Here is a 26,777-nt window from a genome sequence, read left to right as displayed (position 1 = left end):
CCCAGGAGCAGGAAACCCAAGGTAGAGGGCATATCTGCCCCTGGGGTTGGGTCAGGAGGTTCCTAGGGGCTCAGCCTCCCACCCAGAGATGCTAGCTTCAGCATCCCAGCTCCTCCTCACCCACCTGGAAGAAGAGTGCAGACTCCTCTGCCTCCCTCCCCAAACCTGTCAGCTATTTCTCTGCATGCATCCTGGGCAAAGCTGATATGCACTCTAGGATGTCTCCTAAGAGCACCCACGCATCCGCCGTCCCACCCTCCAGGCAGAGGTGATGTGCCCACAGTCCATCCCAGGCAGGCCTCTGCTGGCACTCTTCACCCAGCCCCCAGTGTTACCTGATCTGTCTCCCCCATCAGCCATGAGCTCCTGGAAGATAAGGTGCGTGGCCCAGGCTGAGCCTCCAGCACCCCACCAGGTGTACCAATACCTTCAAACATTAATGGACGAATGACACTGATGACATTGAAGGTTCCAGGAGCCTAGGATCTAAACCACCTTATTTTATAGAAGCCTCAGGGGTCCAGAGTGAAAGAGGATTGCCCAAAGTCATAAGCAAGTGGGGAGCGGAGTTTAAAAGGTAAGTTTGGATCATAGCAGCACTATTCACAAACACCCAAAAGGTGGAAGCAATTCAGAAGTCCATCAGATGATGAATGGGTGAAATGTAATTTGCCCATGGAGTCAGATATTATCCAGCCATTAAAAGAAATTAAGTACGTACACATGCTACAGCAGGAATGAACCTAGAAAATGTTACGCTGAGTGAAAAGATCCAGACACAAAAGGCTACAATATTGTAAGATTCCATTTAGTTGAAATACACAGAACAGGCAAATCTGTGAGAGACAGGAAGAGGATTAGTGGTTGCCAGAGGCTGAGGGAGGGGAGGATGGAAGGGACTTCTTAAGGGGTACAGGCTTTTCTTTTAGGGGTGATGAAACTCTTCTGGTGGTGGTTTCACAACATTATGGATGTAATAAGTACCCTGGAACTGTATGTTTTCAGTTCAGTTCAGTCGCTCAGTCGTGTCCGACTCTTTGCGACCCCATGAATCACAGCACGCCAGGCCTCCCTGTCCATCACCAACTCCCGGAGTCCACCCAAACCCACGTCCATAGAGTCGGTGATGCCATCCAACCACCTCATTCTCTGTCGTCCCCTTCTCCTGCCTTCAATCTTTCCCAGCATCATGGTTTTTTCAAATGAATCAGCTCTTCACATCAGGTGGCCAAAATATTGGAGTTTCAGCTTCAACATCAATCCTTTCAATGAACACCCGGGACTAATCTCCTTTAGGATGGACTGATTGGATCTCCTTGCAGTCCAAGGGACTCCCAAGAGTCTTCTCCAACACCACAGTTCAAAAACATCAATTCTTTGGCACTCAGCTTTCTTCACAGTCCAACTCTCACATCTATACGTGACCACTGGAAAAACCATAGCCTTGACTAGACGGACCTTTGTTGGCAAAGTAATGTCTCTGCTTTTTAATATGCTATCTAGGTTGGTCATAAATTTCCTTCCAAGGAGTGTCTTTTAATTTCATGGCTGCAGTCACCATCTGCAGCAATCTTGGAGCCCAGAAAAATAAAGTCAGCCACTGTTTCCACTGTTTCCCCATCTATTTGCCATGAAGTGATGGGACCGGATGCCATGATCTTAGTTTTGTGAATGTTGAGCTTTAAGCCAACTTTTTCACTCTCCTCTTTCACTTTCATCAAGAGGCTCTTTAGTTCTTCTTCACTTTCTGCCATAAAGGTGGTGTCATCTGCATATCTGAGGTTATTGATATTTCTCCTGGCAATCTTGATTCTAGCTTGTGCTTCCTCCAGCCCAGCATTTCTCATGATTTAAAATGGTTTAAATGGTGAATTTTACGTTATGTGAATTTTACTCCAAATGTAGTTTGGGACCAGATCAGGTAACCTCCAGCTGGGTCTAATGTCTGTTCCTTAAACCTGTGCCACTAATCACCCTTCCTACAACAGACCTCCTCAGCCCAGGGACAGGGGAGCCTGTGGCACCTCTTGGTTCAAGGGAAGCCCCACCCGGGTGGCAGGATTTCTGCTTAGGTGCCTCTGCTGTGTCCTGGCCTACATCACTTCCCCAGCCTGTTGACCAAGTTAATGCCAAATACTCTATCCATCTTGAGCCTCTGGGATGCTCTCCTGTTTCTGTTTGCACCATGAAAGAAGTTCTTTTCTTTGTGACCCCTCATCTACCTAGAAACATCCTTTAAGAACTGGCTCCTATCTTCCCCTTGCCGAAGACATCCCCTCCACCCCCTCACCACAAGCTGAGCTCCCCAGGGTATCATGTGCATGCAGCCTATTAAAGCTGGTGTGGGAGCAATCGTGTTTGCCTGTGTTTCTCCCCAAGAAGACCGGGAGTTGCGGGGGGAAGGGCCTGGCGTGTTCCTAGTTCTGCTGCCTTGCTCCCCGAAGCTGCTCAGTGAACGCTCGTTGAATGGGGCAGTGGCTTTGGAAAGATTCTTTCCCCTCCCAGACATTCTCCATCGGTGAGAGAGGGACAGGCCGGGCGATCGCCTAGTCCCTTTATCTCGGGGGTTCTCTGGTTTCTAAGAGTAGCAGTAAGGGGCCAGTCCAGCAAGTGGCAGCCTGTGGTCACAGGCCGGTTTTCTTCTCCTGTGCCCCCAGCTGGTTGAAGTGGATAAGGGGAGAGACGGAGCCTGCAGTAATCCACAGCAAGCAGCTATTTCTGCTTTTGGCTGGAAGGAAGGGGGACAGTGCCCAGAGACTGGGCTTCTCGAGTCAGCCTGAATGTACCAGCTCTTCCCTTTGGAAATCTAATTCAGACCCTCCTCTGAACAGCCCCAACATGTAGGTTTTGGCAAGGTTGCCTGGAGTCCTTCGACTGCAGGGGCCAGAGCAGGCTCTTGCTTCATTGTCCTCTCCAGATGAGAGGTGCTACTCTTTCTGCTTTCCTGATGATGAAATTAGTCATTTTCTAGGAAGCTTATTTATAGAGTCCGCTGCACACATGCAGGGCTGAGCTATTCTGAACACGACTTGGGGCCTGGGAGGCTTGAGGTGTGAAAGCAGCTGTGAGTCACTCGTGGGTCCCATTGCAGAGGTATCTGGATATACCTGGGTTACCTTTTTTCACTGAGCCAGGGGTCAGACCTTTAGGGCTACCCTCCAGCCAGGGTGCTCCTCAAGGTAAAGAAAGCAAAAGCTCTGGATCAGGAGGTAGAGGGTAGGTGTTCCCCATCCCCATCCGCTGGCTGCCCACTCAGCATATAACCTGGGGCCAGGCAGACCTCCCTTCTGTGCCTCCGTTTCCTCCTCTGCTAAATGAAAGGGCTTCCAGCTCTGTGATTGTGGACTGCAGCAGGGGAGAAGGGTTCCAAGGGCCTTCACGAAGATCTGCCTTCACAAGGCAGCTCAGATAATGGCCATGTTTGAGGGGCCTGAGGTTTTTTTCAAGAAGGTCAGGGCAACGTTCACTTATTCACTGAGTGTTTATGTATTGAACACCCGCTATGAAGCAGGCACCAAGCAAGACTTTGAAGCTACAGTGATACATGAAACCCAAATGGTGGTCCCTGCCCTCATGTCACTTATAATCCAATGTTAGTCAAATAATGGCACAAGGTAAAATTAAATTTCAAATTTTGTCAAAGGCTCTGCATAAAAACTACTGAGAAGTAGACCTTGGGGGCGGGGGGTGGGGAGCTCTCCAGGCAGGGAGAAAAGCATGTGCAAAGGCACTGTGTAGAAAAAAGCCTGCCCTGATGTAGTTAGAGTGCAGAGGTTAAAAAGGAAAGGGGCGTGAAATAAGGCTGGAGGGATGAATGGAGGACAGAACATTCAAGATCTGGTAAACCATATCTAAGGATTATTGCCTTTGTTTTGAGTGTAATAGGATGCCATTCAAGTATCTTTTAAAAGAAGCAAGTTATATGGTAAGTGTGAGAGAGTTGATTCTAGCTCAGGCCTGCCCTGTCCACTTGTGCAGGCTGTAAACTGCACAAGCTACGAAGCCATATATATTAGAACTATACCAAGAATGTTTTGGAGGCCAGCCTGAGTGGATGCCAGAGACCAGTTAAAAGACCGCCTCAGGAATCTAGACAAGAGATGCTGCCATGGACCAAGATGTAGGTGGCAGGGCGGGGGGAGCAGGGGGGACGAGTGGAGAGACTCCAGAGACATTTAAAGGGCCTTGAAGATAGCACTCGTCTCTCTGCAAGAGAGCTGGGCCCTGGGGTTTGGGATTCTCAGAGATCGTGCCAACTGGAGTGAGGAAAGAGTAAAACAGTTGCCAGTTGCAAGCAGATGTCAGAATCAAAATGGACATCCTTACCCCAACCTCTGTGCCCTTCACTATTTCAGGGTTGCAGTTGGGCCTGAAGTCGGCCTCAGGATCAGTCCAAGAGGCAGGATTGCAGGGCTAGTGGGTGGAGGGGCAGCTGACCTCTTGAACTTTTTGGAAGTACTATGCTAGCAAGGGTATATTAAAGTTTCTTCTGGCTGCCAGTTTCAGAAATCAAATCCCACCATCTAAAGCTAAAATATTGGAATTTATTGGAAGGATCAAAATCACTATAGACAGTAACTGCAGCCATGAAATTAAAAGATGCTCCTTGAAAGAATAGCTATGACAAACCTAAACAGCGTATTAAAAAGCAGAGACATTACTTTTCCAACAAAGGTCTGTCTAGTCAAAGCTATGGTTTTTCCAGTAGTCATGTATGGATGTGAGAGCTGAACCATAAAGAAGGCCGAGGGCTGAAGAATTGAAGCTTTCAAACTGTGGTACTAGAGAAGACTCTTGAGAGTCCTTGGACTGCGAGGAGATCCAGCCAGTCAATCCTAAAGGAAATCAACCCTGAATATTCATTGGAAGGACTGATGCCAAAGCTGAAACTCCAATACTTTTGGCCACCTGATGAGAAGAGCTGACTCATTGGAAAAGACCCTGATGCTGGGAAAATAGAAGGCAGGAGGAGAAGGGGGCAGCAGAGGATGAGTTGGTTGGACAGCATCACTGACTCAAAGGACATGAGTTTGAGCAAGCTCTGGGAGATGGAAAAGGACAGGAAAGCCTGGTGTGCTGCTGTCCATGGGGTCGCAAAGAGTCAGACACGACTGAGTGACTGAACAACAATTGGAAGGATCCTGGGGCATCTGATGGTCTTAACAGGCATGTTGCTCAATCAAGGTTCAGGATGGGCAGGAATGAACCAGCTCCAAGGCCCTCAGCAACAGATGTTTCTGGACCTTCTCTCCAGGGCACTGTGGCTACCGTGGTTCAGCCCCCAGAATACATTTGAAAAGTGTAGGGGAGAGGTTCTGATTTTCCCAGGCTGGTGGGCTTATCCAGCCGTGGATCAGTCAACTACTGCTAGGGGTCAGACACAAAGGGCCGGCAGAGCCACTGGAGCCCATGCTGCACAGCAGGCCATTCCCAAAACAGGGAAAGCCCTGAGAGCAGAGCAGTTACCTCAGGATATGTCAGACTATAGAAACTTCCTGAAAAATGAAAGGGAAAAGGGAAAGTTGTGTCCAGCTCTTTGTGACTCCACGAACTGTAGCCCACCAGGTAACTCTGTCCATGGGATTCTCCAGGCAAGAATACTAGAGTGGGTCGCCATTCTCTTCTCTGGGGCATCTTCCTAACCCAGAAGATACCCAGACGGTATCTTCTTTACCATCTGAGTCACCAGGGAAGTCCACAGAAACTCCCTGGGGTCTGGCTAATCTCCAGCAAACTTTTTCCAGCTTTCTGGGTAAAGGAGAAATTCTAGACCCCAGCCTAGTCCTGAAAGGTACCCTGATAAAGAAGGTTTTCTGATTTCAGAAGGAAATAGAACATTTAGAATATGCAAATACACAGACAGCTACTTTTTCTAGCTAGTTCTAGAGAAGAGTTTTGCATGCCACTTTGTACTGCCTGAGCCGCAGGGAATGTGCAAGACGTGGGGGAGGGCTGGACACGGACTGTATGTCACCCAGATCCCTCTTGATCACCCATGGTTCAAATCCACAGAAACTAGGAGGCAGAATGGCACAGCAGTGCAAATGTGAGCCTGGAGTCCTAGACTGTAATTTCATACCCCGCTCTACCCGAAGGTGCTGTGTGACCTGAGGCAGGTTACTTAATTTCTCTGAGCCAAGTGGAATGATCGCTAATTCATGGGGTCCTGATGAAGACTCAGTGTGATAAAGTTTGTAAAGGGCTTTGCGTGAAGTAAGCCCTCCTTCTATGGTGGAGATATGGTGCTAATGGTGGTTTTCGTGATGCTGCTGCTGGTTATTGCATGTGGAAGACACCTCCAAAACCCTACCCCTGCCTCTCCAGCTAGATCCCTCCGTAGGCTGGTCTTTTCCTCAGGTCCCCCTAGTGGGACAGGGTTATTCCAAAGGACACAGCGCAAAAAAGGAAGGCTTTTTCTCTTTGCTCAGGGTTTGGTCTTGATCCTGCTCATCAACAGCCTCACCCCCCATTTTTCGTCCTGCTGCAGGAGAGAGAGAGAACCACACTGCTGATGACTCCGAGGGAGGGGCCCTGGACATGTGCTGCAGCGAGAGGCTGCCCGGTGAGTCTTCCCAGCACCCGGGTGCTCCCAGAGCGCTGAATGGAGGCAGAGAGCCCCCGAGGACCCTGGGGCTGGAGGAGAACCGGGGTGGCTGTGAATCAGCTCGAGAGGAGTGACTTGGCTGGTCCGGAGGTCTTCGTTTCAGTGAAGATTTGTTTTTCGAATCCCTAATGTCTCTCTGATACCATTTGGAGCTGCTCCAGGCTCAGCTGGAGGGAAGAGCAGGCAGCTGAAGGTATGTGGGAAGGGCAGAGAGATGGGTGAAGAGCTAGGGAGTCCAGACTTGACTGGGACATTACCACTGGGCAGACTTCGAAAGGTAAGATGAGGAAACGCAGCCTTACTGTGGCATGAATCAGGGTAGAGGGGACGAAGTGGATAAACTCCTTGACAGGGCTGGGGAGAAGCCTGGCTGTGAATGTCCAATTATACTGCCTGAGTCCCATTACCCGCTCTTGCGTGGAGTGTGAACCATGGCCACTGCTGTCACCGCAGAGACATTACCAAGGCACTCCCGCCCTTAAGGTGGCAGCCCATCCCAGTTAGAGACCAGATACCCAAGTCGTGATAAACCACCTTGGAAGGAAGGAAGGAGGGTGGGGGAAGTTTTTTGTGTGCTTTTTCCTTTTATGAAAGTTTTTATTGATTGTTTTCCTCCTAATAACAAATATCCATTGTAGAAATATTAGAAAATAAAGACAAGTAGAAAAAAAAAGGAAAAGAAAAATCACCATAATCCTATCACACCACATACATTTTCATATCTCCTTTTCCAAAAGTGTTAGTGTTAATTACTCAATCATATCTGACTCTGCAACCCCATGGACTAACCCACCAGGCCCCTCTGCCCATGGGATTTTTCCAGGCAAGAGGACTGGAACGGATTGCCATTTCCTCCTTCAGCAGACCTTCCCCACAGATCGAACCCAGGTCCCTGCATTGCAGGTAAATTATTCACCACCTGAGCCACCAGGAAAGCCCCTCCCTTGCCAAACCTCTCTGTTATGGAAAAATCAACAGCTTTTGAATTCTAATTTTGAAGTCTCAGACCTGTTCAGTTCAGCTCAGTTGTGTCCAACTCTTTTCGACCCCAGGCTGCAGCACGCCAGGCCTCCCTGTCTATCACCAACTCTCAGAGTTTACTCAAACTCATGTCCATCAAGTCATCCAATCATCTCATCCCCTGTCGTCCCCTTCTCCTCTTGCCGTCAGTCTTTCCCAGCATCAGGGTCTTTTCCAGTGAGTCAGTTCTTTGTATCAAGTGAGCAAAGTATTGGAGTTTCAGCTTCAGCATCAGTCCTTCCAGTGAACAGCCAGGACTGATCTCCTTTAGGATGGACTGATTGGATCTCCTTGCAGTCCAAGGGACTTCTCCAACACCACAGTTCAAAAGCATCAATTCTTCGGTGCTCAGCTCAGACCTGTAGATTGTCAGAAACCTCATGATTGGCAAGGAAACTTAGAGTATCGAGTCTTCAGTGACCCTCTTTAAGAAAGACACAGAAAATAACTAGGTGTGACTCTAAAGAGATGACTTTTTAAAAAAATTTTAGTTGGAGGCTAATTACTTTACAATATTGTAGTGGTTTTGCCATACATTGATACGAATCAGCCATGGGTTTACATATGTTCCCCATCCTGAACCCCCCTCCCACCTCCCTCCCCATCCCATCCCTCTGGTTCATCCCAGTGCACCAGCCCTGAGCATCCTGTCTCATGCATCGAACCTGGACTGGCGATGTGTTTCATATATGATAATATACATGTTTCAATGCTATCTGAGAGAATAGCGATGACTATTTAAGCAGTTGTTTATTCACACCAGGAGCTGGGGCCCCAGCAACTGATGAAGCTCCTCCAGCCTCCTAATGAGCATTTGGCCCTTTGACGTAATTCATACCTTCTCCAGTAGGGGGTGCCATTGCTCAAAACACTTTTGATGGCCTGTTAATATGGGCTAGGATGGATGCCATCTCACCAGAGTCCTTGTGGGAACCCAAAACAGCTATCTTGAGGACAAGAATTCTCCAAAGGGCTTTGAGAGCTGTCTACAAACATCTGAAAGGCTGTCTTGTGAAGGGGACAGCATATCCATTCTGTATGTCTCAGGAAGAGGGCATAAATCCAATACATAGAAATTTTAAAAAGAGGCCTTGTTGGTCCACAGAATACAGAACTTTCTTTTTGACTCTAAAACAAATCTGGTCCTGGAACTTGATAATTCAAGACAAAATGAGTGTTCCATCACTCGAGGCATTCAAGTATTGTCTGGATAGACATTGGAAATTTCCACAAAGGGTGGGAGGTCGAGATGACATCACAGTCCTTTCAACTATTAAACAGTTCTGTGATTCAGATATGAGTCATAGAATTCAGAGATGATTCTACAACCAGGGATGGCCCCACTGGCTAGAAAAAAATCTACAGAAAATAGGACATAGTGTATAGGAATCCAAAGGAGCACAGTGTGGAGGAAAGAGCAGCCTTAGAATCCGGCTGTTCTGTATACAAGCTGTGTGTTTATGGACAAGTCACTTAACCTTGCTGATCCTCTAATCCTTTGTGAATGGAGACAACAATATGTTCATTTATCCTCACCAGGATGAAATAAATGTAATCACGTGAGCAGTCATTCCACAGATTCTTGTTCAGCACCTACTGTGTGTCAGATGCTATGCTAGGAATATACTGGATTATGCTAGGAATAACAAACATAGTCCTTGCCCTGCTTTGAGCTGCTTCTGTAAAATAGCAAGAAGCCACTGCAGAGAGGCTGCAGTAATAAGCGTGATATGTTCCAGCCCTCTTTCCCATTCCTCCCCAAAAGCCAACAACCAGCAGAGAATGGAAGGGGAGTAGTGATCACTTCCACAGGGCCAGCACATTGCCCACCTGGTGCCAGGCACTGTCCTAAATGCTTTTACATGTACGCCAAGGGGCGGGGACACCAGCAGGGTATGTGAGGAGTCAGCTCATTCCTAACGCTATCTACTGGGAGAGAGCATCAGATTCCACAGGTAAAGGGCTCGAACCCACAAGTCCACCCTCCACTTCAGATGCCAGTCACAAGTCCAGGTTGTTACCTGTGCTTTTTGGTGAGCTGCTACCAAATGGAGGTTCCAACAACCCCCTCCAACTCAGGATGCCAGCTGTAAGTCCTGAAGGTCACCTGTACTTCTGATCTGTGATTGGCTATATATCAGAGGTTCCCACAATACCCCCCTCAGGTTTGCTAGAATGGCTCTCAGAACTCAGAGAAACATTTTTAGATCCCCAGTTTATTATAAGAGGATATTAAAGGATGCAGAAGATGACTGCCCAGACCGAAGACAATGCGTCGGGCAGTGTTGGTTTCCCTGCTCGGAGGCCCCATCCTCTCCCAGCACCACTCTCCCCACATCCATGTATTCACTGGCCCGGAAGCTCTCCAGGTCCTGTCCTTTTGGATGTTTCCCGAGGCTGTATTACATAAACACGATTGATTCAATCATTGGCCATTGGTGAATGATTCCATCCCCAGCCTCTCTCTCTTGAGGTCGGGCCTGGGACTGGAAAGTTCCAGTGCACTAATCACGTGGTTCTCCTGGCTACCAGCCCCCACCCTTAGGTGGGATCCAAAAGTCACCTTCCCTGAAGCATTTTCAGGAACCAAAGATGTGACCAAATGTTATCCCATTGCTCTTCTAGCTCAAGAAATTCCAAAGGTTTTGGGAGATGTGAGTTAGGAACTGTGGATAAAGGCCAAGTATATATAAGAAATATATATTTTGGTCATCTGAATGACCAATTATAAATTTCTTATGAATCATAACAACATAATATATCTCACTCAATCCTCTCTGCTGCCCTAGGAAGTTCAGTTCAGTTCAGTGGCTCAGTCATGTTCAACTCTCTGCCACCCCATGGACTGCAGCATGCCAGGATTCCCTGTCCATCATCAACTCCCGAAGCTTGCTCAAACTCACGTCCATTGAGTCGGTGATACCATCCAACCATCTCATCCTCTGTCGTCCCCTTCTCCTCCTGCCTTCAATCTTTTCCAGCATCAGGGTCTTTTCCAATGAGTCAGTTCTTAGTCAGGTGGCCAAAGTATTGGAGCTTCAGCATCAGTCCTTCCAATGACTGATCTCCTTGAGGATTGACTGGTTTGGTCTCCTTGCAGTCCAAGGGACTCTCAAGAGTCTTCTCCCACACCAGTTCAAAAGTATCAGTTCTTCAGCACTCAGCTTTCTTTATAGTCCAACTCTCACATCCATACACAACTACTGGAAAAAACCATAGCTTTGACTAGACAGAACTTTGTTGGCAAAGTAATGTCTCTGCTTTTTAATATGCTTTCTAGGTTGGTCATAGCTTTTCTTCCAAGGAGAAAGCGTCTTTTAATTTAATGGCTGCAGTCACTATCTGCAGTGATTTTGGAGCCCAAGAAAATAAAGTCTATCACTGTTTCCATTGTTTCCCTAGGAAACAATGATTGCCCTGGGAAATTAGGTATTCTTTCCCTAGGAAATACAATGATTGCCCTAAGAAATGAGATATTATTTGCTATCCCCCATCTCATAGAAGGGGCTTTCCTGGTGGCTAAGATGATAAAGAATCTACCTGCAATGCAGGATACCTGAGTTCAATCCCTGGGTCCAAAAGATCCCCTGGAGAACAGAATGGCTACTCACTCCATTATCCTTGCCTGGACAATTTCATGGACAGAGAAGCTTGGTGGGCTACAGTCCATGGGGTCGCAAAGAGTCAGACACAGCTGAGCTACTAACACTTTCACTTTTCTCATAGAAGAAAGGACAGGGCCCAGAGAAGTTAGAGAGTCTGTCCAGGTTCGTTTAGCTAGTGTTTGGTAGAGGGAGGCTTCATTCCAGGCAGTTTCTTTCCAGAGCCCGGGAGCCACTGCCCCATTCTGTCTCCTTGTCACCAGTAAGCCATCATCTTCTCCTGGCACCTTGTGGACTGAGGCAGAAATAACTAAGGTGTGTATGTCTCAAGGGAGGAGTTAGGAGGAATTGGGTGACGTCACTATGTCTGTCTCCATCTGTGCTCTTCCTCTGGGAAGGCTGCCTGCCAGGGCCCAGGCAAGTTATGTGCCCCTCTGGACATCTTGACTGATACTGAAATAACTGTGTCTGTTTCCTCCATGGGGCCGTGAGCTCTTCGAAGGCAACTGCCTCTCTCTTCCATCCTCCGTGGCAGCATTTATTCACTCATCTCTTCATCCGTTTACTCTCCCTTCACTGACCACCTCCATGTGCCAGGCCCTCCATAAGTACTAGAGATTCAACAGTGAGCCAACCTGAGAAAATTTCCCCCCTCACGGGACAGGATCGTGAACTAACTAAGAGCAGGCATTCTGAACCCAAACGCGGCTCCACCACTGGGGTGATTGTGGGCAGGCTACTTAATCTCTCTGCCTCCCATTTCCAAAAACAGCAAGAATAACATTCACTCCTATGTGGAATTGTTGGAGGATGAATAGAACTCAAAACAGTGCCTGGAATGTAGCGAGTATTACGTAAACATTTGTGGGACTTCCCTGGTGATCCAGTGGCTAAGAGTCCAGGCTCTCAATGCAGGGGTCCGGGTTCGATCCCTAGTCAGGGAACTACATCCCACATGCTGAAACTAAAAAAGATTCCACGTGTTGCAGGTAAAATTGAAGATCCTTTGTGCTGCAGCTAAGACCTGGCACAACCAAATAAATAAATGTTTTTTAAAAAAATACATAGGCATTAAGGAAAAGATAGACAATAAATAAGGAAAAGATATAGTAGGGCAGAGGGTGGTAGTGCTGTGGAGAAATTAAAGCCAAGAAAGGAGGGGTTGGAAAGGACTGGGACTCGGGGGGTGGGCTGGGATGGGGCTTGGCATTATAAATAGGGCAGCCCTGAAACGTGATAAGGAGTAGACTTCCACAGTTTTCATCAGCCAAAACCACTGACCTAAGCTTCCACTTGGACCTAAAAGGAGATGGAGATATACAGGCCCAGGGACATTGGGACGTTGGGCCTTTAGAATGAGCCCATCGGCATGGCAAGCACTTGCATAATGATGGTGTGAAAATACAGCCCTTGAGTAATCTCTCCCCTCCCAGCTGTCTTCCCCACTGGGCAAGACTAAGAGGCAAGACAGAGTGAGGACCAGACATGCCTGGATGACTCACTCATTCCTACATGCACTGCCAGGCAAGGGCGACACAGCCAACATTCCTGGGGCCACGGTCATCTAGACCTGAGCTGGCGCCAAGCAGGTCATCCAGCCCTCCCAGACTGAGATTTCTGGGTGAAAACATCACCAGGCATCGCCAACACCTGCAGGCAGCCCACAGCTGCCCCCGGGACAGGCACGCTCGCGCGCATGCCCGGAGGCGTTCCAAGCAGGCGCACACGTGCTCGTGTTTGCTCTCTCGTCACAGCCTCATGCTCCTGCATTCACGTGCACGTCATACCCACACTCCCACAGCTGCGCGTCTTCTTCCTCTTGCACACCCAAGACCTCTCAGCTCCATCGCCCTGCCATCCAGCCCTTTCCGCTAGAGATGATGCTTAGAGGCGGACACACTGGCTTGTTCACTGTTTCCTCTTTAGGTCGCTTTCCTTCCTGAAGCCACGCCCCCTTCTGCACGTGCAGATGAGCAGACTTGTTCCTTCCCTCTGCTTCTTCACCCTGTCGCCAGCCCTGACTGCATGCAGTTCCTAGGTGCTGTGGTGGACAAGGGCGTGCACACACTCCCCCGTGTGCACATGCACACATAGGTTTTGTTCCAGCGTGCACACACTCTTTTCCACACGCTCACCCTTCTCTTGTACTTCCCCCTCGCTTGCTCACTTCCTTGCTCATTTACTTGCTCACAGTCACCCAAACACATTTATACATGCACACTCACACTCCCCAACCCCCCTTCTGTGTGTAGGTGTTCACATTTGCGAGGAATGAGGCAAGCCTGCTGATGCTGGGGCCTTGGCTCCTGCCGAACAGCACCAGTGCAGGCCTGACCTGGGACCAGCAGCTTCCTCAGGGGTGTGGGGCAGAGGAAGGAGGTGAATAAGACAACAGTAGAGGCTTCCCTGGCTTCCCTGGTGGCTCAGTGGTAAAGGATCCACCTGCCGATGCAGGAGACAGGGGTTTGATCCCTGATCCCAGAGGAGCCCACATGCTGCAGAGCAGCTAAGCCCATACTCCACAACCATTAAGCCTGAGCACTAGACCTGGGTAGCTGCAGCTACTGAGTCCAAGCACCCTAGAGCCCGTGCTCTGCAACAAGAGAAGCCGCTGCAGTGAGAAGCCCACACACCGCCACTGGAGGGTAGTCCCTTCTTAACACAGCTAGAGAAAAACCCACGCAGCAACAGAAACCCAACACAGCGAAAAATAAACAAAGATAAAATTATTTTTTAAAAAAGACAAGAGTAGGTGCTGATGATGGCATGATGTCACCGTGTGTTGTTTGCAGCACCTCCAGCAGGCAGCTTCATGGGTAGGCCTGTTCCTGACGTTGGCAGGGACCAAGGTCAGACTGCAGGTGGGACGTCACCCCCTGCCCAGTCCTGCATGGTGAGGGCTCTTGTGTGCATGCTTAGGGGCACGTCAGTCTGGGCGTGCAAGCATGGTCCACACTCCACCCTGCTAGCTGACCGTCGGTCACCCCTCAGACCTAAAGATACCCTTGTGGAAGGCCATGTCTCCCCTCAGAAGGGTGTTCCTGCCTTCCTGAAGGCTTCAGGCCATTTGGACAGAGGGTCCTGGAATCCTCACCCCCAGAGCATGGCCTGAGAAGAGAAGCATGGGCATATATCCTGGGCCCAGTGGACCTCTCGTCTCCTAGGGAATGGTCTGGCCAGAAGGGAGGGAGTTCAGGGCCCTGCTTGGCCTGGCAGTCTGGGGCTGACCCAACCCCAGGGATTTTTTTTTTTTTTTAGCTGTGTTGGGTCTTCATCGCTGTGTGGTCTTTTCTCTGGTTGCAGCTACTCTCTAGTTGGGGTGCAGTGGCTTCCCTTGCAGTGGTGCACGGGCTCTAGGGCGCTCGGGCTTCAGTAGCTGTGGCACGTGGGCTCAGTAGTTGCAGCTCCCGGGCTCTCGAGGGCAGACTCAGTAGTTGTGGGGCACAGGCTTAGTGGCTCTGTGGCACGTGGGATCTTCCTGAATCAGGGATCAAACCCATGTCTCCTGCATTGGTAGGCGAATTCTTTACCATTGGACCACCAGGGAAGCCCCAACCCCAGGGATCTTAACAGGAGTTGGTTAATCCTGCAGGGGCGTCTATGGAGACAGTCACCGAGGCGTGGAATCTGCCTCCAGAAAGCCAATGAAATTACTTACGGCATGTTGGTGAACCCGTTCAGACAAAGAGAAACTCAGGGGTCCTTGGCAGTCAGCTCTGTTTCAGTAAGTCTGTGAATCATGGCGGAGTCCTCTCTCAACAACTCTCCCAGTTCCAGGACACGGACAGCTTGAAGGGTCCTCTGCTTTCGTTCATTCTTTCCACACTGGCCCTTGGCGCCACTTCCAGCTCAACTGGTTTTGTCTAGACCTGGGAGAGGAGAGGGTAATGATGGTCGGTAGCTTTAGAGTACTGTCAGGTGTACTCCCCTGTGTGCGGCCTGGTTATCTTCAGAGGTCCTCACAAGGCCCCTCTCTGGTTTCATTTATTTTTCTCTTGTCTCCCACTGCCATGCCCCTTCTCATAGTTAATGTGCTCTAATGTTTCATGTGTATTTTGTTTGTTTATTTCTGTGTGCTCTTGTAGAACAGGGGACAATATTTTGTGCATGTGTGCCTATTTTAAATTTGTGTCTGTTGCATTCAATCACATTGTTTTCGTCAGCAGTCCTGTTTCTGAGATCCTTCCACAGTGCCATGTGTCCTCTGACCCTTTGCTCCCGAGGCCTGCAGTGTATTCCCCAGTGTGTCTCTGGATCTGCACATGGCCTACCAGCTCCCCCAAGTGATGGGCATGTAAGTGCCCCACTCCTCCCACCCCACCACAGGTAGCACAGGAGGGAACTTCAGCTCGTGTGTTTCCTAGGACTGTGTAAGGATTTTTTTTTTGAGCGGAAGCACTCATTTCCAGAGTTTTCTACTTCCCAGATTGGTTCCAGCAGAGAATCTGAAAGAAACTGGAACACAGAAAACCAGGAGGAAGTGGTGTGGGTGGAGGCTGGGGAGATACACAGGAGCATGCTGGGCCATTATTGATGGCCATGGCAGGGATCTGGGTCCTTATCCCAAGAAAAAGGGGAAGCCATTGAACAAAACTACAGCAAGGGCTCAGATTTGTTTGCTTTTTTTTTTAAAAGAATCTTTAGTGCTGGAAGGACCCTTAGAGACCTCTAGGCACACTCTGAATTTACAGTAGGCCTCTGAGGCCCACAGAGGCCATGAGATGCCCAGGGTCACACAGCCCACTAGTTAACAGAGCCAGAACTGCCACCCAGGCCCCCCGACACTTGGCCACTGTTGTGAGCCTCCCTGGTTGCCGAGGGCTATCTGAAGGCAGCAGCCCCTGCTGGGCTGGGATTTGTCAGCATATCAGTCCCTGGACGGGGGAGGCGGGATCTTGGGTCGACCTTGCTCACCCCCTATCCCCTGGACTTTCTAAGACCTCTGAGGGCACTTACCAGAACCCACCAAGGAACCCCAAGTCAGGACCCAGCCTCCTGCTTCCAGGGAGGGAGGCCACAGACAACCACAGACGGCCCTATGAAACATCCCTTGCAGGCTCAATGAGTGAGAACCGAAACAGAGGGTTAAAGACTTGCACACCAATCCTGGTTCTGCCTGTTAACTCTCTAAACCTCAGTTTCTTCATCTGTGAAGTGGGAGCATGGAGCAAGAGGCTTTCCCGAGTCTGTCCCCCCTGGCTCCATATTGGTGCTTTCATCTCAGGCACTGGGAACCTCTGGTACCCACCTCCCAGGGCCTCTCCATCTGTTGTTTTAGTTCTCACCATGGGCTCGAGGGAGGAAGGCACTGCACCCTCGGAGTTTCATTGACCCTTTTCACCCTTGTACTTCTGGGCCTCCGCTCCAGAGAGGCGCAAAGAACCGAGCCTTTGTTTGCAGCAACAAAGCTGTTTGCAATTTCAGATAGAACCATTTTATTATATGCCATCCAAAGAGTACTTGAGTTGCCTTTTGTTTTGGAAGCTTGTTAGCATTTCAGATTTAATTAACTGACAGACAAAGCTGGCCCACTTCCGCCACCTCCAGCCCATGCCCACTCCATCCACTGACCCAGGTGCCTGCCAGCAGCCTCAAAGCCCCTGCCCACGTAGGGTGCAGGGCCCCCACTGTCCTCCTGAGGGGCTCACCTGGCAGATGAAAGAAAAGTCCTGCTGCCTGCCCCTCGTGCTCCCCTGCCGTCTTCCCCTTCCTCTCTAAATTCTGCTGCTGTTTACTGAGTGTTCACCATGTGCCAGGGACCAGGCGAAGCACTGGGCATTTTTTTTACCTGATGGTATCCTCAGACCCCAGTTAGCAAGACTTAGTAGATCTGTTGTCAGAGGAGAGATTGAGTTGCTTCCCCAGGGCCACACAGGTTGTCAGGGGCACCATCGGGCTTCAAACAAGTCTGGTTGATTTCAGAGCTTTTGTTGGATGTCCCCACAAAACGAGCTTCCTGTCCAGAAACAAGCCTCTTTTAGAGACTGCAGGGGCTGCAGTCCTGACTGGGTGGGGCCAGGTCCGAGAGCTGGTTCTTGTTACAGGTACTGCCCTTTACTGTACTTTGCTTCACAGACTCTGCATTTTTCACTAATTAAAGGTTTGTGGCAACCCTGCATCAAGCAAGTCTGTCAGTGCCATTTTTACAGTGGCATTATTTTTTAAAGTTGTACGTTGTTTTTGTGGTTTTTTTATATATATAATGCTACTGCACACTTAATAGACTTTAACAGAGTATAAACCTAACTTTGTATGCATTGGGAAACCAAATAATTAGTGTGACTTGCTTTATTGCGCTGTTTGCTTTATTGCAGTGGCCTGGAACTGAACCCATAGTGTCTCTGAGGTACTTGGAAATCTACTTCCCCAGAGCAGCCACACGTTGGTCCTGTTCTCATCTCTTAACAGGCCCCCTTCCCCTAGCACAGCCTCCTCGGGGGTCTGCAAACAGCACTCAGCCTCCTGCCCCTCTAGCCTCTACTCCCTTTCTCCCCACAGTGAGGTAGGAGCAGCAATCCTGTAAACAAGTGTCCACGTCCTAGGGTGGGGTTTCAGACACAGTGATGGGCTGTGGCGCCAAGCAGCATTTCCCATAGGGATGAGGCCATACTTGCAAACGCATGGAGGGTCCAGCATGCGTTCTTAAGAATGCCCTGGTAAGGAGAAGAGATCACCAGAGCTAGTCTCATCTGGTGGGTTGGTTCGTGGTGTGGGCGCTGGCTGCAAGCTGCCTGGTTTCTGGTCTTAGCTTCTGTCCATTATTAGCTGACCTCGGCCAAGTGACTTAGCGCCCATGTGCCTCAGTTTCCTCATCTGTAAAATGGGAATGAGAGCAGTACCTCCTAGGACTGTTGAAGATTAAATGGGTTAACATACATGAAGCACTCAGAGCAGTGCCCACATGTGGTGAGCACTCGGTAGGCATTAGCCCTCAGTGGTTCTGGCTCTGCCTGCAGCTGGCTGCTGACCTACAGCAAGCCACTTCCCTCTCAGCCTCAGTTTCCCCATTTAAGAAAGCAGCAGACTAGACCAGGTGCCCCTCAGGGCCAGTCAGACTCTGCCCATCAGTGGTTCTAGAAGCCCTGGCAGGGCTAAGCGTGGTGTTCTGCTGGTCAGCAGCCCTGTGACTGTGTGGGCATTGTGGGGAGCTCCCTCCTGGCCATGTTTGGGAAGGGAAGAAAAGCTGAATGGGTCAGAAGCTCCCTCATGTCAACAGGAACAGGCTGAGCCAGCCTCCGGCTCCAGTCCTGGTGAATGGCAGCTGGCAGCTCCAAGGATGAGTCACCAGCAGGAACAGCCGTGGGTTCTTGGGCTCGGGTGTTGCCAGCCCCAGGGCACACCCTGGCTGCAGAGTTTGGTGGTGGGACTTGGGTGCCAGGTGACAGGAGAGGGGTCGCAGTATTTCCACTTGCCAAGTAAACTCTCAAGGCCCTTTGCCTGCGTGCTCTACCCAGAGCCCCTGGAGCTTTGGCCCAGGGTGCAGAGCCCCTGCCTTCCCGTGTGCCTCCCTTTCATATGGTGCAGGCTTTGAGGAGCCATCAGCCAGGATCAGGCACAAAAGCCGCACCACCACCCCCTTGCTGCTGGTTAGGGTTCAAGGATCCCCCGGACACAGGGACTTCCTTCTCTCCCAGTCTCTCACCGTCTCCCCGCCTTTGCCATAGTGGCCCTTTCCTGAGAAGCAGTTTGGGAAAGCAGAAAGATCACTGGGTATCAGGAAGGCCAGGGTTTGCCTCTTGGGTCTGCCTGTACTTGGGCAAGCCACTTCAGCTCACTCAGCCCGATTTCCATGCCTGAAAAATCCGCTTCACCCCATGCAGGAGGCAAGCTGGTGAGGAGCCGGGTGTTCTGTCGCTGCCAGCAAGCTGCCTCTGAGTCAGGGCCCGTGCGTGACAGAGGAGCTGCCTCGCTGTGAACTAGGGAGAGCCAGTCCTTGACACAAGCACCCGCCTCTCAACGGCAGAACGGGGTCCATGATGCTAATGCCTACCTCACAGGGGGCTGCCGAGAGAAGCGAAAGGAGCTGCGTGCACACAGGCGCTCCAGGAGCTGCATGGGGCCTGCCCAGAGAGCTGGCGAGCTCATTCCAGAGCAGGACAGTGAGGAAGGATGGACACAGTGAGAAGGGCCCATCTGATCTCTAGGAGCAGAACCCAAAGAACAAAGTGGCCCAAGACCTCAGCGGTTCATGTGGGCAGGCACTGTGTTGTTCACTGCTGTATGTGCTGTGCTTACCTGCTCAGTCGTGTCTGACTCTTTGCAACCCCATGGACTGTAGCCTGCCAGGCACCTCTCTCCATGGGGATTCTCCAGGCAAGAATACTGGGGTGGGTGGCCAAACCCTCCTCCAGGGGATCTTCCCAACACAGGGATCAAACCCAGGTCTCACACATTGCAGGCGGATTCTTTACCATCTGAGCCACCAGGGAAGCCCGTTCACTGCTCTGTATGTATCCACAAAACCTAGTCCGGTGCTTGGCACAGCATGTGATTGGTGCTCAACGTGTGTTGAACTCACACATGAATGAGCAAAGACTAAAATCAGCCCAGGTCTCTACCTCCCCACTTCTGCCACCTGATCACAAACCTTCACTCCCCACCCCTGAGATCTGAGGTTCTTAACCTGAGGTCCATGGATCCCTTCCAGAACTATATACAGAACTGAGTGTGTGTGTGTGTGTGTGTGTGTCTGTGTGTGTGTGTCTGTGTGTGTGTGTAGACATCTTCCTGAGTGAAGATATGTTCGATTTCTGTCCAGGAAAGGTTTTAGATAAGCCTGGCCCTGAAAGGTACAGTGCTCAGTTGGATTCACCTGGACTCCAGGACTGCCAGGTACTCTGTGAGTTAAAAAAAGAAAAAAAAAAAGACCAGCCTCCACCCTTGTCTCTGAAAAGTACATACAGGACCCTTCAAACCTACAGCTTTTCTTCCACCCCTATAAGGTACCAGGCAGTTAACCTGCCATCTTTCATATGCAAAAGTGATGATGGAGCATGTCAGGGGGCCAGTGTTCCGAGTGGCTGCGCTCCTGTTGGCTGGGTCTCACAGAGCCTTGCACTTCCTCTCCATCTCTCCAGCACCCCCACTTGCATTTAGATGAGACAGGTGAGCGTCAGGGCCCTGGACCCAGGAATACTAACCAGGCCTTGTAATATCTGAACTCTGAACCGTACCCTGCTTTTTACAATATTTTTCCTCATTACAAATATTGATAAATATATATGTATATAATTTAGAATAAGTAACAATGAAAAATATCACTGTATTCTCACCATCCTCCAAAATCTATGGTTACTGCCCTACTTCTGTTCTTCCCATGCACCGTGTATGAGGTTCATTGAGCGCTTACTGTGTGCCCAGCGTCCACTGTGCTTCTTGCTCTCTGAGCACCACTTGAGTTAGTCCATCAGCTTTTTCTTGTTGTTGCTTAATTTTACCGGCAATAGGTCTTCATTGCATGAACTTCTCCAGTTGTGGCACACGGGCTTAGTTTCCCCGAAGCATATGAGATCTTAGTTCCCCAACCAGGGATCGAAGCCTCGTCCCCTGCATTGGAAGGCAGATTCTCCACCATTGAACCACGAGGGAAGTCCCCAACCTCTCTTCATTCATCGGGGATTCTCCACCTTTTTATATGCCTGTTTATACTTTCTTCATTTTTGAGGCCAAGCAGAGAAGGCTGTTTTGTAACTTTGCCTCTTTGCCTTTCTTACTCCACACCATTGAAATTTCTTCCCCTGTTATTAAATATTCATCTACAGAGTCATTTTTAATGGCAGCATGATGATGTTTTATTGCAGGCAGGTTCCAGGCTTCTCAGACTGGGGTGCATGTACCCCTGAGGGCAAAGCCACAGGATAAATGTAGAACATTTTCCTGAAGCATAAATTTGATTCCAAGCTTTGGGAGGGGGAAAAACAGTAAGATCAAAACAAGTGCAGATATGCCACAGAATAGAATAAAGAAGGCCCATGAATTTTAAAACAAAGCAGCAAAGGCCAGATCGTGTGACTTGCAGTTTTTCCCCCAAAGACCCATGTCCCCTCCACTCTAAAGATGGGAGAAACATCTGAGAAGCTCTGAGCTCTCCCTCTTCTTACAATTAAGGGAACTGAGACCCAGGAAGGAGAACGGATTGCCCAGGGTCCAGTGTGTGTGTCACAAGTCAAGCCCGGTAGCCTCTGAGCTGTACGTGTCCCACCCATCCGTATTTACAATCAGTTTCAACCACTGTTTTTGAAGGCGTGGGTGGAAAACTTGTGGCTTGAGTAACTGACCTTCTGCTTATCAGTCGTGGAAACTTTCGACTTCTGTGTGATCCATCTCTTAAACAGCGGCTTTTCCTTTGTCACCTTGCTGGCGAGGATCTGAGGTGTCTGCTCACGTGGTTAGTAACAGTTGCCTCCCAGGGCAAAGGCAGAGGCCCCTAGGCTCCACCAGCACTTAGCTTTTTCACTTAATGCGCTGTATGGTAAATACAGATCCACTGGTCTGTTTGACCCAGCTGACTTGAGCCTTTGAAGACAGGAGTTACGTTTGGTCATTATTATCTGATGTGTCTTGAACACTTAGTGCCAACATGGATGCCAGGTGCCAAGTTGGATGTTTCATCTATAGGATCTACTGTTGTCATCACAGTTTTTCTTTTCTTTAAATTTATTTATTTATTCATTTATTTGGTTGTGTCGGGTTCTAGTTGTGGTGCATTGGCTCTCCAGTTGTGGTGTACAGACTTGCTAGTTGCAGCATGTGAGCTTCAAGGCATGTGGGCTCTTAGTTCCTGTACCAGGGATTGAACCCACATCCCCTGCATTGCAAGGCAGACTCTCAACCATTGAACCACCAGGGAAGTTCCCATCACAACTTTTCAAATGTATCATCATCCTTGTCTATCACTTGTCCATCCTCGTTCACTCACCATGGAAATATTTATTATAGACCTACACGCTAGGACTGATGCTGTATGCTGTGGACAATCATGATGACCAAAACTTCTCTTCCCATCGTGGAACTTACAGAAGACTGGGAAAGATAACATTCAACAAATAATTTGGACACACTGTAGGGAGTGTAATGTAGTTCAAGGGCCTGTCCAGGTTCAGTTCAGTCGCTCAGTTGTGTCCGACTCTTTGCAATCTCATGGACTGCAGCCCGCCAGGCCTCCCATCACCAACTCCTGGAGCTTTCTCAAATTCATGTCCATCGAGTCGGTGATGCCAGCCAACCATCTCATCCTCTGTCGTCTCCTTCTCCTCCCACCTTCAATCTTTCCCAGTATCAGGGTCTTTTCCAATGAGTCAGTTCTTTGCATCAGGTGCCCAAAGTATTGGAGTTTCAGCTTCAGCATCAGTCCTTCCAATGAATATTCAGGGCTGATTTCCTTTAGGATTGACTGGTTGGATCTTCTTGCAGTCCAAGAGACTCTCAAGAGTCTTCTCCAACACCACAGTTCAAAGCATCAATTCTTCAGCATTCAGCTTTTTTTATAGTCCAGCTCTCACATCCGTACATGACTTCTGGAGAAACCATAACCTTTACAAGACGGGCCTTTGTTGGCAAAGTAACATCTTTGCTTTTTAATATGCTGTCTAGATTGGGCATAGTTTTTCTTCCAAGGAGCAAGCATCTTTTAATTTCATGGCTGCTGTCACCATCTGCAGTGATTTTGGAGCCCCCCAAAATAAATTATCTCACTGTTTCCATTGTTTCCCCCATGTATTTGACATGAAGTGATGGAACCAGTTGCCATGATCTTAGTTTTTTGACTATTGAGTTTTAAGCCAGCTTTTTCACTCTCCTCTTTCACTTTCATCAAGAGGCTCTTTAGTGCTTTGATTTCTGCCATAAGGGTGGTATCATCTGTGTATATGAGGTTATTGTTATTTCTTCCTGCAATCTTGGTTCCAGCTTGTGCTTCATCCAGCCTGGCATTTCACATGATGTACTCTGCATATAAGTCAAATAAGCAGGGTGACAATATACAGCCTTGACATACTCCTTTCCCAATTTGGAACCAGTCTGTTGTTCCCTGGGTCTAACTGTTACTTCTTGACCTGCATACAGATTTCTCAGGAGGCAGGTAAGGGAAGATCTGGTATTCCCATCTTTTGGAGAATTTTCCACAGTTTGTTGTGATCTACACAGTCGAAGACTTTGGAGTAATCAATAAAGCAGAAGTAGATGTTTTTCTAGAATTCTCTTGCTTTTTTGATGGTCCAACAGATGTTGACAATTTAATCTCTTGTTCCTCTGTCTTTTCTAAATCCAGATTGAACATCTGGAATTTCACAGTTCACATACTGTAGCTAATTCTTCTTAACTACAATCAATCAATAGTTATTAGAAACCTATTATGTTCTATGCTAGGTACTATACTAACATTATAAATTTGAACACATAAAAACCATTATGTATTATTGCACTGGAGAAGGGAATGGCAAACCATTTCAGTATTCTTGCCTTGAGAACCTCATAAACAGTATGGAAAGGCAAAAATATATGATGATGAACTCCCCAGGTTTGTAGGTGCCTAATATGCTACTGGAGAAGAGTGGAGAAATAACTCCAGAAAGAATGAAGAGACAGAACCAAAGCAAAAGCATCACCCAATTGTGGATATGACTGGTGATGGAAGTAAAATGTGATGCTGTAAAAAACAGTATTGCATAGGAACCTGGAATGTTAGGTCCATGAATCAAGGAAAATTAGAAGTGGTCAAACAGGAGATGGCAAGAGTGAACATCAACATTTTAGGAATCAGTGAACTAAAATGGACCAGAATGGGCAAATTTAATTCAGATGACCATTATATCTACCACTGTGGCCAAGAATCCCTTAGAAGAAATGGAAACTCATAGTCAACAAAAGAGTCTGAAATGCAATCTCAAAAATGACAGAATGATCTCTGTTCGTTTCTAAGGCAAAACATTCAATATCACAGCAATCCTACTCTATGCCCCAACCAGTAACACGGAAGAAGCTAAAGTTTGAGCATTTCTGTGAAGACCTACAAGACCTTCTAGAACTGCTGCTGCTGCTGCTAAGTCACTTCAGGATGTCGTTTTCATCATAGGGGACTGGAATGCAAAAGTAAGAAGTCAAGAGTTCCCTTGGAGTGCAAAATGAAACAGGGCAAAGGCCAACAGAGTTTTGCCAAGAGAATGCACTGGTCATAGCAAACACCCTCTTCCAACAACACAAGAGATGATTCTACGCATGGACATCACCAGATGGTCAATACCGTAATCAAATTGATTATATTCTTTGCAGCCAAAGATGGAGAAGCTCTGTACAGTCAGCAAAAACAAGACCAGGAGCTGACTGTGGCTCAGATCATGAACTCCTTATTGCCAAATTCAGACTTAAATTGAAGAAAGTAGGGAAACCCACTGGACCATTTAGGTATGACCTAAATCAAATCCCTGTCTAGGTGGCTTAGTTCAAACCCACCACTTATTAGCCTCTCTGAACCTCATCTTCCTCTTCTGTAAAATGAGGATAACAGGAGTGCCAACTTCATAGGGTACCATGAAGAGTGAATAGATTAACATGCGCAAAGCACTCAGAGCAGGGCTATGCTCCAAGTGTATTATTTCTGCTGGCCGTATGAAGGAGAGATGGGGGTTGCCAGGTGTGTATGACGGGGAGGACCTGCTTTAGGAGACAAATGATGGAGTTCTACAGGATGAGTAGGAGTTAACTTTGCAGAGTGTTTTGGAGGCAGGTGAGGGGAGCAGGATGTTGGAGGAATGTTCCTGGCAGAGGGGACAAGATACACAGAACACAGGGTGTGGGCTCACCTGAGAACTGCCAAGAAGTGTGGCTGGACCACAGCAGGTGGGGAGCCATACAGGGTCAGGCCTGGGGAGAGAGGAAAATACTGGCATAGAAGTACAGGTGTCTCCAGGACCCAGCTCTCTGCTCCACACTGTTGATCCAGGCAGTGGGAGAGGCTCAGTAAATATTTGTCACATAAGCAATCGAGCATGCAGACATGGTGTCTTGGCTATGACTATTCCAAGTCCCCCATCCAGAAAAGGAGTCCATTGTCCCATATACATAATATGTGAACTGCCCCAACCTCTCACTGTCAAGCCATACACATCTGTTTTGTTGGTCCCTCTCTCTCTCTTTCTTTTTTTTGGCCAAACCACCACATGGCACGTGGGCTCTTAGTTCCACGACCAGGGATTGAACCCACACTCCCTGCACTGGAACCAGTCTTAACCACTGGACCACTGCCAGGGAAGTCCCATGGTCCCTCTCTTCTTGGCAGTAGATTGGATAGTGTCAGTTTGGATGGGGAGTTCAGTAAGGTGGTGCTGCTGGAATCCCCCACTCCACTGGGGCCTCAGCTCTAGCCCAGTGCTGTTCAGACTTGTTTAGTGGTGGCACCTTGTGTTGAAATGATCTTAGAGGCTACCCAGTATGTGGAATGCCATCGAACAGCTTCCATGGCTGAGGCTTGGGTATGGGGACTCAGAGCACCTGATCATAGCTGGGGTTCCCGAGAAAAATGCCAGGACTTTTTGAAACACAGTTGGAAAGCCAAGGGAGGAACTTTGCCCCAGGTTTTGAGGTGTGGAAACTGAGGTCCAGAGAGGAGGGGGCAACTCTTCCAAGGTCACACAACCGGGGACAGACGCAGAACTGGATCCCAGACATTTGACATCAGTTCTGCTACCCCAAGGTTTTGCTCCACTGCCACCTGACCACCCCCACTCCCCTCAGTGTGGTGTCTCAAGGTGGGGCAGGGGCATGCGGCTGTGACCTTGTCAAGTCCGGGTACAGAGCATGAGAGACAAAAACCTGGAGGGCAGGCGTGGGTGAGCTGTTCAGGGTCGCGGCCTGGTTAGGCCGTGCCTTTTTTTTTTTTCCATCTCTCTCTCTTTTAATTGAGTTTGAGGTGGTTGTTTTTTGTTTCCTTAAGAAATGGGAACAGAATGAAGCTGCGTAAACACCACGATGTTAACGCCCTGAAAAACCTCCTGCCATTTTAACTCTGTTACTGGAGAAATAAAAGAGAAATAATTTGTCCACCCACACTTAGCTCCTTCTGACGAAGGTAGGTGAATATTGCTTTGCTAATCGAGGGTGACTGCTGGAAGTGGAGCCAGGCTGACTGATCTTGGATTGAGAGGAAGCCACGGCAACCCCAGAAGGAGCGGCCCGCGGGGTCGGCAGGGCCCGGGTCACCGGCCACGTTGTCACCTTCTGCAGGTGTCCCCCAGCCGGTAGGGATGGAGGCGCTGGACCAGGCCGAGGGGCCCGCGGCCTCACAGAGAGAGATGGCACCGCCCCCACCTGCTTCACCGCCCTCAGAGCCAGCTCAGAAGCCGCCACCTCGAGGCGCCGGGAGCCACTCCCTCACTGCCAGAAGCAGCCTGTGCCTGTTGGCTGCCTCCCAGTTCCTGGTAAGGACATCACAGGCCTCGCCGGGCCTGGAGGGAGGGCGGGTTGAAGGACGGCCTCCACTTCCTCCCCAAGATGGCCGCCTGGGGACACAGAGGAGTGAGGGGCCTTCCCAGTGTCCCTCGTGACTGCGGCCCTCC

The 26,777-nt window shown here is 49.1% G+C and overlaps 1 protein-coding gene across 6 annotated transcripts in view; it reads left to right on the top strand.

Annotated features, from left to right (window-relative positions):
* Positions 1-26,777, top strand: part of PTPN5 (protein tyrosine phosphatase non-receptor type 5) — a 58,671-nt gene that overhangs the window by 17,969 nt on the left and 13,925 nt on the right. For 2 of the 6 annotated variants that reach the window (XM_088832211.1, XM_055416022.2), the window contains exons 3-4: positions 6,488-6,562; positions 26,446-26,639. In XM_088832211.1, the coding sequence (XP_088688337.1) occupies positions 6,538-6,562; positions 26,446-26,639 (219 nt within the window). In that variant the 5' untranslated portion in view covers positions 6,488-6,537. Of the gene's footprint in view, positions 1-6,487; positions 6,563-6,582; positions 6,798-14,818; positions 14,951-26,155; positions 26,291-26,445; positions 26,640-26,777 lie in introns of those variants that run through there. The other 4 variants (XM_055416023.2, XM_088832210.1, XM_055416025.2 and 1 more) reach the window with 4 other exon arrangements.

Source organism: Moschus berezovskii, chromosome 25 (assembly GCF_049115385.1).
Source record: "Moschus berezovskii isolate FMDL1 chromosome 25, NW_MosBer_1.0, whole genome shotgun sequence".
Classification (NCBI taxonomy): Eukaryota; Metazoa; Chordata; class Mammalia; order Artiodactyla; family Moschidae; genus Moschus; species Moschus berezovskii.
Note: the sequence above shows the minus strand (reverse complement) of the source record. Positions and strands in the feature narration are given on the sequence as shown.